The 14,275-nt window shown below is 36.3% G+C and overlaps 1 protein-coding gene across 1 annotated transcript; it reads right to left on the bottom strand.

The window, feature by feature from the left end:
* Positions 1–374: 374 nt before the first annotated feature.
* Positions 375–12,976, bottom strand: LOC128227964 (zinc finger protein 333-like). Its single transcript, XM_052938951.1, has 7 exons — positions 12,839–12,976; positions 10,640–10,707; positions 10,304–10,383; positions 8,258–8,309; positions 6,977–7,020; positions 3,497–5,728; positions 375–2,533 (listed from the first exon to the last, which is right to left on the bottom strand). The coding sequence occupies exons 2-7, from the start codon at positions 10,701–10,703 to the stop codon at positions 2,312–2,314; spliced, it is 2,694 nt and encodes an 897-aa protein (XP_052794911.1). The 5' UTR covers positions 10,704–10,707; positions 12,839–12,976; the 3' UTR covers positions 375–2,311.
* Positions 12,977–14,275: the final 1,299 nt, after the last annotated feature.

The raw sequence follows: 14,275 nt of genomic DNA, 5'->3' as shown, positions 1-14,275 counted from the left end.
GGTGAACTTATAAATTAAGTAAGTTACGAGCTTTACAATACACCATCGTCCGAAGGAGGGCCTTAACAGGAATAATAGTATATATTGGGATTTTATTTGAAATTTCATATTTCTTTGGTAGACATTAAGGTTTTAGTGATGAATGATATTTTTTTCCAATCATATTTTATGTTGAAAATATTTTTCAACTTTTTTGGTAGGTATGAGAGGGTCCCTTTAACGTTACTACTTCCTGTGATCGGAAGAACCATAGGGATCATCTCAACACACGCTATAAAACAACCAATGGATTCTACATATTTCTATGATGTACCTCTTTTCACAGCTATTAAAGTCTGGACTTTAACTGACCAGCACAACAATGAACTCACAGATTTATATTCACATGTTTATTAATGACGTATATTACAACTTACAAGTCATGAAGTGACCATCTATACAACAGGTCTATGTGTAAAAAATACCGCACTGTTCAGGAGTTGGACATCCTAATAACAGCAAATTTACACAATGTATTCCTTACACATTATACATTCACGATAAATGTCATATTCTCTAATGTTGTTGCACTTTATCTGCGGAACGAAACCATTTCTAGATTAAACACAATAATAGGCAATATTAACTTTGGACCAACATTGAACAAGCAAAAATTGATAAATAACAGAATAGTAAAATCATAGTTGCAATTCTATTGTTATTTTTATCATTATTAGAAGGAGATTAAAACAAGCAAATACCAGGTATAATGCTAACTGCGTATAAAAACGTTAACAAATGACAGTATACATAGTGTAACATGATTCAAAAGCAGTTATATCTCCAAATCTATTGGCCGTTTTTCAAATAAATCATGAACAAATTCCATTATAATTAAGACTACATCAATCTTGTTATATTCAAAACAGTATAAAATATTTTATTATGATTTTCACTAAAATTAAAGAAGAAAAATATATCGCTGTTGTACTTTTACTAAAATATCGTATCGATAAATGTTTTACATATTAATAACGACAGTGACTATGGGTATGTTTAATAAAAGATGGGGCATGCAATTAATTCCATGTAAAAAAATGATACAAAGAAGCAAAACTTTGTTATACAGATGTATAGAAATGACAGGTTTAACACAGAATTTCAAAAAGCAATATAATAATGTCCAAATCATGAGAATATTCAAGGCGATTTTTGAAACATTGATTATAAAAGTTAATAGGCAAACATACCCATTATAAAAGCAAAATGTTACAGTTGAACATGATTCATTCAATTATAAACGAAGTACTTCCTCAAGACAAACAGAACATCCACATACATTCTCCTTGTGTTGGTTAGCTAAAACCTGAACAGTATCAGATCTTTCAACAAACAAATCTTGATCAACATGGCAGACAACCTCTAGCAAAACCATACATACAAATAGTTGAGTTTTCGTAAAAAAATCACCAAATTTACATATCTTCACAAAAACTCCTAAAATAAAGTACTCCTTAACAACACCTAGATTTTCTTATATAATCTGTTCTCACCTCATTCTATCATACAAAAAAGCAGCAAGACTAACCAACCTTAATATCATGTCCGTCCCACCATACATGCATACAGCATACTCTCATTCAAAGCATTATTTTACATAAATCTAAAGCAGAAAACATCCACTATCTGCAAAGATTCACCAGTTCCCATAGTAGGATAAGTCACCAAAGCATTCTTTAACAACATATAACAGATAGGACAACAATGAAATTGCTAAATATTCCAGAGACAACAGCATCTCCATAACACATGATCATGTTTCTCCCTTAATGAGGTTCATGAGTAAAAAGACAAGCTCAAGTGAGAACTGCTACAAAAACATTTACAAATGACAATAGCAGAGTTGTCAAGAATCTTGATCGAGTTTCTTAAAATCACAAAATAAAAATAGTAGTAGCAATTAAAAAGTAGAAAATTAGCGATACATTCCAAGCAGGACACCCAAGCTTTATCATTGTAGAAAAGAGCCTTCTCATTAAAGAATGAAGTATACAAAGGATTAACCTCCATAAATTTCAGTATCAAAAAAAAGAAATTAATTTTACTCTTTCAATACACATGTATTTTATAATTAAATGAATGAATTCCATTTTGTTACAGCAAATAGTCAATTGTCTTTAATTCTGTTTCAGAATAACTATTGTTTGAGAGATTTATAATCAAATATCAGTTTTTGCAGATTTCCTCCATGCAAGCTTATCAGCAATGCTTTCCGCCAACTGAACACCGCAGTGTGCAAGACCCAGCTGTTCGGCCCTCAGTGCAGTGGACCCTACTGGACCTGTGGTACGTCCTGCATCGTATACTGTACAGCCCCGCCCTGGTCCACGATGGCCTGTGTCACCTCATTTGGGTCATTGGTCTGGACGATGATGATAGTCTCCTGGCCCTCCTGACCCTGGACAGCCTGAAGGGCCTGGTATTGGCCCTCCCCACCAACCATGGCCGCATATTGGCCCTCAGACACCTGCACATACGTCTCCCCATCCTCACCCTGTAAATGAAATGTTAAATGTTGGGTCAATTTTTTTTAAATGTATTGATTCAAATGAGGTGGAAATGAGAAATAAGTAGTGTTGGAAATCGGTTCCAGTTTAAGTATTGATAATCGGTTCCACTCAAGTAACTAATTATCATTGGTTCAATCGGTTTTTGAAAATACCTTGTAATTTTATACTTGTCTGATTTCTTGCTCAACCAATAAATTTTTGATCATAATCGATCATCGGAACATCACTAGAAAAAGGCATGAACATTTTAATTGAGATTGATAAAACTTTTTCTTTTGTACAATACTTCAAAAATGTATTAAGATATGAAGTAAAATAAAAAGAGCTGTCAAAGACTGGATCTCCCCCCCCCCCCCAAATTTATAATGGTTATCAACTTGGCCTTACGACAATGGACAATATCTAAAGATTAAGTTACCCAGAGTTATGAACCGTGTGCACTGCACTTCTCCTTAATGAGATCTATCTGTATATTAAGTTTGAAGTAAATACCTCTAAGACTCTTTGAGTTATGCTCTGGACAAGATTGCCAAGTGGAGAGATGTAAAAATAAGAATATAAAAAAAATCAAAGGTAATATTATTAAATCCTAAAAATACTATACACACAATAATGTTTCTCTTGCACAGCACTTCCTAAACACAGTCAATATGTGTAAGAAGTTTAAAGTCACTACTTCAAAACATATGGAGTAATGGAGAAAAGACTTGTCTAAATGTCCAAGGACAAAAACAGATAGACCTAAGGATGGACGGGGCTAGGCCCATGCCACTAGGTAAAGGGGGTTATAATTTTGATTAGATTTGTCAGATGTTGGGTGGTCACCACATACTTTATAAAAAGTGAACAAAGATGAACAGAGAAATCATCTCTAACTGTTTAATACAAATATCAGCAATCATTGGTAAACGAGTTGACATTGTCAGACAAGTGAATCATACACCAACCTGGATCTGCTGAATGGATTCATCATCATCCTCATCCTCTTCCCCATCCATCTCCTGCTTCACATAGCTGTCGTCATCCTCATCCTCATACTCGATTTCATACTTGCGGATGATGGCCTGCGCGGACTCCCCAGCTGACACATGGACCTTCCCTATATGCTCCAGCAGGATCTTCTTCCTTTTGAATGTCTCCTGGCACATGTCACACTGGTACGGGCTCAGCTTCTTGTGCACAAGTTGGATGTGCGACATCAAGTTGGACTTGTTGTTGAAGCATCGGCCACAGTCGTGACACTTGTGCGGCTTTTCACCTGTATGGATCAACATGTGACGATCAACATGGTACTTCTTGGTGAAGCGCTTCTCGCAGACGGAGCAAATAAAGATCTTCTGATTGGGAGACTTCCAGCCCTCATGTACACGCTTGGTGTGGCCAATCAGGGCACCTAGAGTTTTAAATGCAGCCTTGCAGGTGTTGCACAGGTACTGACGGGTGTGCAGGTGCATCCCCTTGATGTGCGTATTAAGGTTTCCACGGAATGCTGAGGCATAGTCGCAGTGAGGGCATTTGTAGGGCCTGCGTCCAGAATGGACAGTTCTCATGTGGGAACTCATTCCTGTCTTGAGAACGACCTTCCCACAGATAGGACATGGAATCTGCATGCGGTTCTGCTGGTGAAGTTCCATGTGCCTCTTCAGGTTCTTGGACACCTTACCACACTCTGGACAGGCCTCTCCATCCTCACCCTCTCCAGTGGTTGACACTTTCATAATTCTCTCACGCCACTTGGCATTTCGGATTTCTTCTTCAAAATCAGGCTCATCCTTATGCTTTGTTTTAATATGTTTTACTAGACCAATGAAAGCCTTCTCACAAAATGGGCATTTTAGGGCTTCCTCAGCATTGCGCTTAAATGACCTCCTCCTATTCTCCATATCCTCAAACAAGCCCAGACCATCATCTTTAAACCTCCGTCCTTTATATTCGTCATAGTCATAATCCTCTTCACCCAAGGGACCAAATTTCTTCTTTTTCAACCTCGGATCTGTCTGTGTCATGACAGTTCTTCTCCCAGGTGTTTCATTGAAGGTGACAACTTCAACAAAGTTTTCTGCCTCAGGTTCGTCTATTGGTGTTTGTGTGGAGAACGTCTTCATCACAGGTGCAGGAGTAGTGGGCTCAACTGCATGCAACTGGGCCAAAGCCTTCGCTCCCCCAAGAGATGATGTTGATGGATGTACCTCCTCTTCACCAAAGCTGTACGGATCATCTGCTTGTCCTACACCTCCAAGGTTTTCAACTTTACGGTATATCAGTGGACTTTCTTCCTCATCTTCCTCATCATCATCCATTTCTTCATATTCTTCCTCATCAATTTCTTCTTCCTCTTCCTCCAATTCTTCCATTTCTTCCTCCTCCTCTTCTTCCTCTTCCTTGACATCTATAACCTCCATCTCTTTTCTTTTCTTCACTGGAGTAGCAGCATCAGAGATTCTTCCCCTTTTCCTACCAACAACTGGCATTTTATCTTCCTCTTCCATTACACCTTTTGTCTTACTTGCACCAGGAGAGGCTACCTGAGCCCGACCTTTCCTTGGTGTTTTCACTTCTTCAATCTCCTCTTCCTCTTCATCTTCAAGCTCTTCCTCCTCTAAAATTTCCTTTTTAGGTCTCCCTCTACCTCTTCTAGGAGTTGGTGTTTCTTCAACCTCTTTCTTCACCTTTCCCCGACCCTTAGGTGTAGTTCCTTCCTCTGCTGACTTCTTTTGCCTACCTCTTCTTCCTGAAGTTTTAACTTCATCCTCTTCTTCCATTTCTTCTTCTTCCTCTTCCTCCTCTTCATCCTCAACAACTTCTGATTTCTTTCCCAATTTTCCCCTTGTCAATCTTCCTGTCTTGGCATCATCTCCTTCAAGTGACTTGCCTGATGCATTCCGACCTCTCCCTCGTCCTCTCCGTGGACTAGCTACCTCTGCTTTTTCTTCAGTTTCAAGAGCATTTCCTTTGGACTGTCTTCCTCTTCTTGGCCTTGCAGTCTCCTCAGCTTCAATGACAGGGGCATCTTCACTTACTGCCTCACTATCAAGGGCAACTTCTTTCTCCTCCTCTAAAATTGGGGGTGAAGCGGATTTTTCTTTCTGGCTGATAATGTCATTATTGGGCCCACCCTGGTCGCCTTCTCCTAGGGGTGTGTAACTCTCTGGAATGATCATTGGCTCCTTCACGGGGACCTTAAATAAACAGATAATATCTTAACAAAGTCATTTAATGCATGGAGAACAAGAGCAAGCCAGGCCAATGCAAACATTCATCTGGGCTATTTCTTTCCAACAATCAAGGGGCATAAAATGAGAATTATCTACATGGCACTAACTGTCTTGCTTAAAAATGTGTATTTAATGAGACAGATATGTATATAATTAAGAAATATAAATGACACACCACTGAGGGACATATGACATAATACTGACGGGCCAGTCAGCCAACGAAGGTGTATAGGGACTGAGGCATTAGCCCAGATCCATTCACCTTCTGGGGCTGACTGGCTGGTCCTTATAATGTCATGTGGCCGGAAGTTGTGTGTTATATTCCTTATATCATACCGAATATTTCATATTACTATTTTGAAAGCGCAATTACTGTATTTCCTTAAAAAAAGCAATTAATGTTTACTTGCAACAACTGTTCGCCGCTGTGAAAATCTCAAGTCGTACTCACCTTTTTTATGACATCAGGGGTCCATATTATATGACGTCAGCGGTCCTTATTATTTTTTGGCGAGGTCTGGACCAGCCAAAAATATTATATGAACCGCTGACGTCATAAACCTGGGTTTAAAATACACCGATATATGGACCGATCGACTTTATATGTACATATAAAGAACACATTTATGTAAGGTATAATATAAGAAATGACCAAGGTTTAAAAAATGTCACAACGTTGCCATTATACAATTTTCACAACATTGCCATTTTTGATACAAAGTAAATAGACCCAATATCTACAGTATCATTTTTTCTTATATTACCATTGTCCATTACACGTCCCCCTAACTATAGTTTCTAACCAACCAAATTTTTATTCCAAGGGGAATTTTTTAGTTTTAAAAAATGGTGATGCAAGAGACCAATGGAATTTGCAGTCTTTATATATCTGACGGAGAATAAGAACAATTTGAAGATACAGTCCCCACCTCACAACCAACCTTCAAGCCGTAACCGGAATAAAGCAGATTTTTTTTGTATGCCAAATACATGGCTCACTAAACACAAATTTTTTATATCTATTCAACAAACCCCATAAGTCATTTAAACTTTCAGAGGTTTGACTTTTTAAGTATTCAAATTTTAAAACAAACTGAGAACAAAACAATTCATAATGTGGTTTCAATTACATGTACGTAGAAGTTGGCAAAACTGTCATACAATAATTAAATGGCTAAACCAAATAAATTATTCAATATAACTGTTGCTTACATTTATGACATTCGCTCCCATAAGTTGCTTCCCAGTAAACACACCTGAATAAAAGAAAACATTATCATCATGATAAATCAAAACATTGATAACAAAGCATGAATATTATATAAACATTCATATTCAAAATAAAAGATATGGTAAGGCTTTGTAAGCACTAGAATTAGTAATACTTAAAGTAGGAGTTTGAACATTATGCTATATATGTGACCATCTTGTTCTGTACCTATTAATCTTTTATTGAAACAAATATCAATGTTTTCTGACTTCAAATATAATACATTTTGGTTAAAAGGATCCCAAAATTCTCATTACCTAATGATTTTCATAAATATCTAGTTCAATAAATTAATAAATCCAGTTTTTTATAATTAATAAATCCAGTTTTTTATTGTGTCCATGTCCTCTCAAATGTACACATTGGAAGTGAAAACTGAGTGATTCAGTTTTAAAGCTGCACTCTCACAGATTGAAAGTTTGACAACTTATTATTTTTTTGTCTTGGAACGGGCCAATTTTTGCGAAAATCCATTGAATCCAGTTAAATTATACTGCTGACAAAAAATAGATCGCAGATTTTTATATTTAAGTTCAAAAATTGATGTTTTGTGCATTTTTCTTAAACCATTAGTAACGGTTTAGGCCATAAAATATTAATTTTCGACCGGAAATATGAAAATTTACGATCTGATTTTTTGTCAGAAAGCTTATATCATTCTTTTGTAGATATTTACGCAAAAATTTGCCCATTGCAAGACAAAAAATAAAAAAGTTGTAAAAATGGTAAATCTGTGAGAGTGCAGCTTTAACACATGCAACCAAGGTGCATATTGAATACGATCTCAAGCAGGATAACAATCGATGAAAAGCTTTCAAGAATCCTATTAATTGGAAATGTGCATGTTAGTTTTGTTTCATAATTGATAACATAAGTAAAGGGGTTAGTAGGTGACTCAATATGAGATATATACAGGGTGCAGGAAACTATATTCGAAGCTCAAATGCGAATATGGTTTATCACATATCAAGTAACCTACTAACCCTGTTATGTATATATATCAACGACAAACTGTTGACATTGATCAATTTATGGGAAATGTTTCATTTATTTATTGTTATCAGAAAAAAACACCAGTTTGGTACAACATAAAGACTAGGGACCCAACACTGTTTGACAAATATGCGGTCACCGCGTGACCAGTCCTAGACCAATGGCGATGTGTCATTCAATTTGGAGGCGTGATACACTGAACAGTTTTTTTTAGTTTTAAGAAATATTACCTTCAGTAGCAGCATCCTTGTTGAGAACCTCTGCACCACCATTCATGAAATCCTGCATCAATAGACAATGGCATATTGATAATGGTCAGTTTTAATTTTCAACTTTAGCTGCTTTCCCCATGAATTTAAAAGAAAAAAATCAAGACATTAGTTAGTGTTAAATATTTAACATGCAAAATAGTGTTTTTATCCTTGTTTTACAATGCTGTAGTAGTCTGTTGTATACAATTTACTATTTCTACTAAACTAAAACTAATAACTATTATTCTACAATGAGGAAAAGCATGAAATAATAAAAACTGCTAAATTTTTCATTAATTAGATTCATTTTGATATTAGTCAAATAATAATCGACATATGAGCCGCGACTCGCGATTTTGGGCCTTCGGACATATTTGCTATTACAATGTTTTAAGATATTTGAATGAAATTATATTTCAGGAAGATATTCTGAAAATTTCATGATGATATCACTTAAATTGCGTAAGATACGTGCTTACAAGTAAGACCATGTATTGCACATTTTGAATACTAAATTTGACGTCATTCAAATGACGTCGTTACGAAAGCACATTATTCAACAGGGTTAGACACTAATATTTTTCACAAGGTAGTCCCTTGGACTACTGGATCTGAAATCCGTGTAGTCCAGCAAAAATTCTGGTAGTCCAAAAAAATGCAAGCCTGCAATGGATTCCTATAGTGTTTTGCGAGACTTAGCCTTCTCCTTAGGACATTGTCAGTATAACCCTTTGATTGGTCATGTTTTTTTATCTGTCTCAATCTTAAAATTTCCACATTCTTCAAAACAATTTCTGGCCTTAAATTTAATTTTAAAACCTTAAAAAATCTAAAAACCATTCTAAAATACCCCATAATCTGTCACTTTCAGGAAAACGGTGCAATATATCAAATGACAGACATCCTGCTGATAGGATATATTTGATGATTTGGCATCCTATTATTCAGTATTCTTTGTTAATCTAAACGACATACAATAATGCTTAAAAAACATAAAATAAATTCCCAAAGTGTTATTAATTATTTGAAATATGGGAGTAAGATTCATGAATTGTTATTGGCCCTAGCTTCAATGTATAAAATGTTACATTTTGGCGCAAATATTAACGCACACAATTCTGTCATCGTCTGCACTTACACTGCATTAGACCTATTTTGGCAGTATGATTAATTTATCAGCTGCTCTTCTAAAAGCCAATTAAAAGATTTCACAAGCCAGGCATAATGTTCCTTCTGTTTGCTTTATCAAAGACACCGACATTTGGCAATACCCTAATCCATTACAACCATAACGTATTTTCAGAAAATCTAAAAATAGTAACAACCATCAAGTTTTTGTTTACATCGTATCTATCATTGTTTCTGACTGAAAATGCAAGGGATTTAGAAATTCTACCACTTTTGAACCCAAATTTACCTCGCTGACACACCCCACAGTGCGAAAATGGTTCTTCCCTTTTTAAATAAAAACATTCTATAAACTGGTTTAAATATTGATCGAAAGGCTATACAAAATGCGCGTGGAATTCGGTTAACAGTCCACGTTGTCCAGAACTGCTCGGCCATATTCGGCAAGCTTTAGAAAGAGTGTTTACTGGTGATATTCGGATTTTTTAACATCATGTTTTACGCAAGTTTAAGCGTAATAAAGATTTAATGCTCAATCAACTGATGTGATATTTACTTTTTCTAGTAGTCCAACGGACTATTGACTTAAAATTTCTTGTAGTCCGACCAAAAAACTAGTAGTCACGGACTCCCGGACTACCGTTAGTGTCGAAGAAATTGATTTACATAGAAAAATCATTATTTTTGGCATTTTTTATTAATGATTATTTCATTTGTAATATTTATGTCCGAAGGCCCAAAATCGCGCAATGCAGCTCATATGAAGAATTGATAAATTTATAACGAAATACACGTTTTTGCCCGAATATTATAACACTGCTGCAACTTTGATTCACTAAACTACTAAAACACCAAGGCTCATACAAATAATTGCAAAACTTTATCTACAATATTTACCTGCTGCTGTGCGGTCTGGCCTGCCATGATGACTGGTGGCACTGCTTCCGTCACGGGCTGGAGGCCTCCATAATTTTCAGCTGAAAACACAAATCATCTCAAATATATAGATGCTGTCATTTGATTTCAGACTTTGGACAGGAATTCCTTATTTGTTTACATATAAATGTGTATGAGCCATTCCAAGAATCTCTTGTCAAGATTTCAAAATATAACATTTACATATAAACAAAATGAAGCAAAACAGTACAACTTGTCATTATTTTATTTTCTAGTTTTACGTGGTATTAATAATGTAGGCAGGAACATAATTGTATCAAACGCAGCCCTAATAACCTTCTGAGAAAGCTGCAGCACTCAGATCGCTGCCTCCAGTGGCCGGCTCAGCCCCAGCTTCCATTTCTCTATAATAGACAAATGTTATCTGAACAAAACAAAATCATATTCCAGACATCAAACATACTCCCATGAATTTAATTATAAATGTTGATGTCATGCAAAAGAAAAACATATCTGAAATGTCCGAAGTTTCGTATCAAATTGATAAATTTCTTCCAATCAATATTTTCCACAACTTCAATATTGCATTATTGACCATGCATTTATGTTTTAATGATGAACATGTTTCAGTCATAACAATTATAGGCTTTTAAATAAAAAGAAATCTGGAATTTAAAATTACTATTTGGATGAAGAAATATCACCTAGGCCTGGTATCTAATTAATATTTTGAGCAATCCTGGCAAACATTTGGCCACTGCAGTGCTTGCGATAAATTACAACCACTTATGCCGGCCTTTGTTACCTTAACAAGGTATAAATGTGATGAGCATCAATTAAATACAAAAATAATTATAGGAACAGCACCAAACTTGAATTCTTGTGCTCTTTCCTTTAATAAGGGCTGGATTTTGACAGTGGATGATACTACAAAATGAATATAGACTTTGTATGATTTTACATGTTGTCATCCCAAGAATCCTGTTTAAATTAGTCCCTGTATTATAACCGGAACTCCAACAGCAAATGTGTCATGTACAAAGAGAGGGAAACAACTCAGTGCCCGTTAGCCACCTGACAAAAATGTGGGAACACATAGATTTTACCTTATTGTCTGACTAGGTTAAATCGATGAGTGCCACAAATGCTAAGACACTTACAGACTTTGATCATGTTGAGTTAACTGTGCACAAGCATTTGAGCACTGCAGGTGGCTCACCTTTGGCCTCAAGTTACCTTTCCTTCTGAAAGGCGGCCTGTGTAGGAGTTTATAGTGTGGTGATTTTTTTAACACAGAACCAGCTTAATAAAGTTGGCCAAGCTTGATGCTGGTTTCTGCAGTCATGGGTTTGAGTTCCGCACCAAGTGCTCTTTTCCTATCAAGTTTATATTCGGTTGGTTTACTGTACTGTACTGTCTAGGTGTAGGCCTTTACGAAAGGGAATGGGTTTTTCTCAAAACGAGTTCTTGCTTGTGACCTCTTAAAATGGTCACAAGAATCAATGTCCGGAAACAGACACAAGCCTTAAATTTAGAACAGCTTATCCTCAATGGCTCAGTAGATGGTAATTCTACTGAAATATGAGGGCCTACCATTTAGCCACGAAGACAAGCAGGCAAAAGGCAGATATTTTTAATGTCTTTTACAAGTTACTACAAAAGATGAAGACTAGTATGGTCTTTCAGGGTCTTGGTAATTGAAAAACAGTAGAAGTTTACCCATCGGAAGGTTGCAATTCAACCTCGTAAGTACCTCAATAAGATTCAGTTTAATATGTCAAATAGTAATGTAATTCGACCAGTTATTACTTATTCTACTTAAGATTCCATATTTTCCAAATACGAAACGTCCAAATTGCCATTTGAACCGTCTATTTTGGCCAGCAGCTGGTTCTTTTTTGAGAACACTTCACATGTACATTTATGCGGTCACTCATGCAACACAAACTTGTGGGAAAGTGATAAACTTAAATAATATCTCAAAATGACAGCTTTTGTGGTTCACCAGGAAAGCCAGCAGGATAATCAACGATTTTAAAGTCTTTAACTTTGGACTTGGTCTAGGATGATCAATTTCTTTGTGTTAATTTTCATTCATTTTATATCAATAACTGCTTTTTTGTTCATTAAAAACATATAAAAATGTGTAAAGACTTGGTCCATACATTGAAATACTGTTTTTGAATATTCGACATCCTGGCGGTGCGCGGTATGAAAATTACAAGCGCCATATTTTTTCCAGATTCAGGGAAGACGTTGTTTGCTTGAACACGCCTGTGTTCCTTTCGGCACAATGCAATGCACTTCGAATTTTGGCAGCATCTTCACCCGTCTTGTTGTTACCGAAATGTGACCATTTTATTTACAGGGTACATAATTTTTATGCAATTTATGAGCCAACGTTGTCCCCCTTCTTTCAAGGGCACGTAATCAATCGTCGCCATTTTGTTTCCCTGCATAAAAATTCCCGTCTAGTTATCGCCCATTTAGTAAATAATGCCGGCTTGAACAAGTGAAAAACTGTCAAATACTCACCAAATTGCAACTGGGAAGACTTTTGCAGACTCCGGTGAAGATTATAACAATTTATAGCTGAGTTATAGTCAAATTTCTGGAACTAATTTATGTCGCCATGCGCTTTGTTGATTTTTCGGGTCAAGCACGCCAGCCTAGGTCGTGTTTACCCATAATGCCTTGCGTGTACGATGCGACTTTTTATGAATGAAAATCATGTGACCGTGGGAAAATGTTGAAACAAGTGCGTACGCACAAGAAAATTGTAAAACAAAAATACTATTAATAAAAACTGAAAACTTTAGACTCTGCAATGTCGATCAGTCTGAGTATTTTATTAAAGATTAGTTCAAGCCACTCGGTCTTTTTTTTAAATCTCTATAAAGCAGGATCTCACACGTGGGAGAAGTAAGATTTGTCCCAGCTCGGGCCAACAAAACGTTAATCGCAGACATATAAAACTATATGTAGATAAATCAATTAGAGTTTAGTTAAGGGAATGCTCCCATAAAGGCTAAATCAATAAGAGTTTAGTTAAGGGACTAATATATCCAACAAAGGCTTATAAAGGTTCTTGCTTTGAGTGCCACAATTGTTTAGCTTTGGACGGCTATATTTATAACTGTTATATCGGAGCGACTCCATGAATTGGTGTAATATATATGTTATTTAAAGGATAGCGCAAATTTCAACGTGTATCCCTTCAACGACTTGACAAACTTGATGTTCCCCATTTTTTTTTATATTATGATTTATTTTATTTATAAAGATGGGGTGCGGGGGGGGGGGGGGTTACATTGTCGCGGTTGCTGAGTTTTCCCGAATATTCGACGCACATGCTCAGTTTCATTTGAGCTGTGGTCTAAAAGGGGATGCTATCGTTTTCTTAACCTTTGTGTATTTAAAACAGACGTGTCGGGAATACCTGTATATCATCGATAACGAATACCCTGAATATGACAAAACGACACAATCGGTGTCTTTGTTCTAACAGAAATATGTATATGTTAAATTAAATTGGCTTTCGCCGATAAACAAAACAGTTTGGCTGTTTTCTTGGAAAGTATATATTTATGGCTCACCGACAAGGAAGTATAAATACAAAGGGCCATATACGATCTTATTGATCCGAGACCAAATATCTAAAGCATGGATTCCACTGCCAGTCAGGATTTCAGCTCCAACTGGCCACGACTTAGCATATACTTTAAAATATAATACAATTAAAAGTCATTCAGACATTAATCATAATAAGAGGAAGTACAATATAACAGACCATGCAATTAGTCAGATCAAGGACCTATATAAATCTATAATGGTTTACAGGGACGGGATAGGATTTTACGTTAGAGGGGGCGTGACTTAGGGGTAATATTTTGACTTGCGCCCCTCCTCTCAGAACCCGTGTGTGTGTGTGGGGGGGGGGGGGGCGGGTTAACAATTTCTAGTCTGTCACGG

Source organism: Mya arenaria, chromosome 3 (genome assembly GCF_026914265.1).
Source record: "Mya arenaria isolate MELC-2E11 chromosome 3, ASM2691426v1".
Taxonomy (NCBI): Eukaryota; Metazoa; Mollusca; class Bivalvia; order Myida; family Myidae; genus Mya; species Mya arenaria.
This window is presented reverse-complemented; position numbering and strand designations above follow the sequence as displayed.

What these genes read in the sequence shown, in the direction of transcription:
- LOC128227964 (XM_052938951.1), bottom strand. Translation starts at nt 10,703, where the DNA reads ATGGAAGCTGGGGCTGAGCCGGCCACTGGAGGCAGCGATCTGAGTGCT. An exon ending in TGCTGCAGCTTTCTCAGAAG is followed by an intron (nt 10,384 to 10,639) that starts GTTATTAGGGCT and finishes TTGTGTTTTCAG; the next exon opens with CTGAAAATTATGGAGGCCTC. An exon ending in CAAGGATGCTGCTACTGAAG is followed by an intron (nt 7,021 to 8,257) that starts GTAATATTTCTT and finishes TCTTTTATTCAG; the next exon opens with GTGTGTTTACTGGGAAGCAA.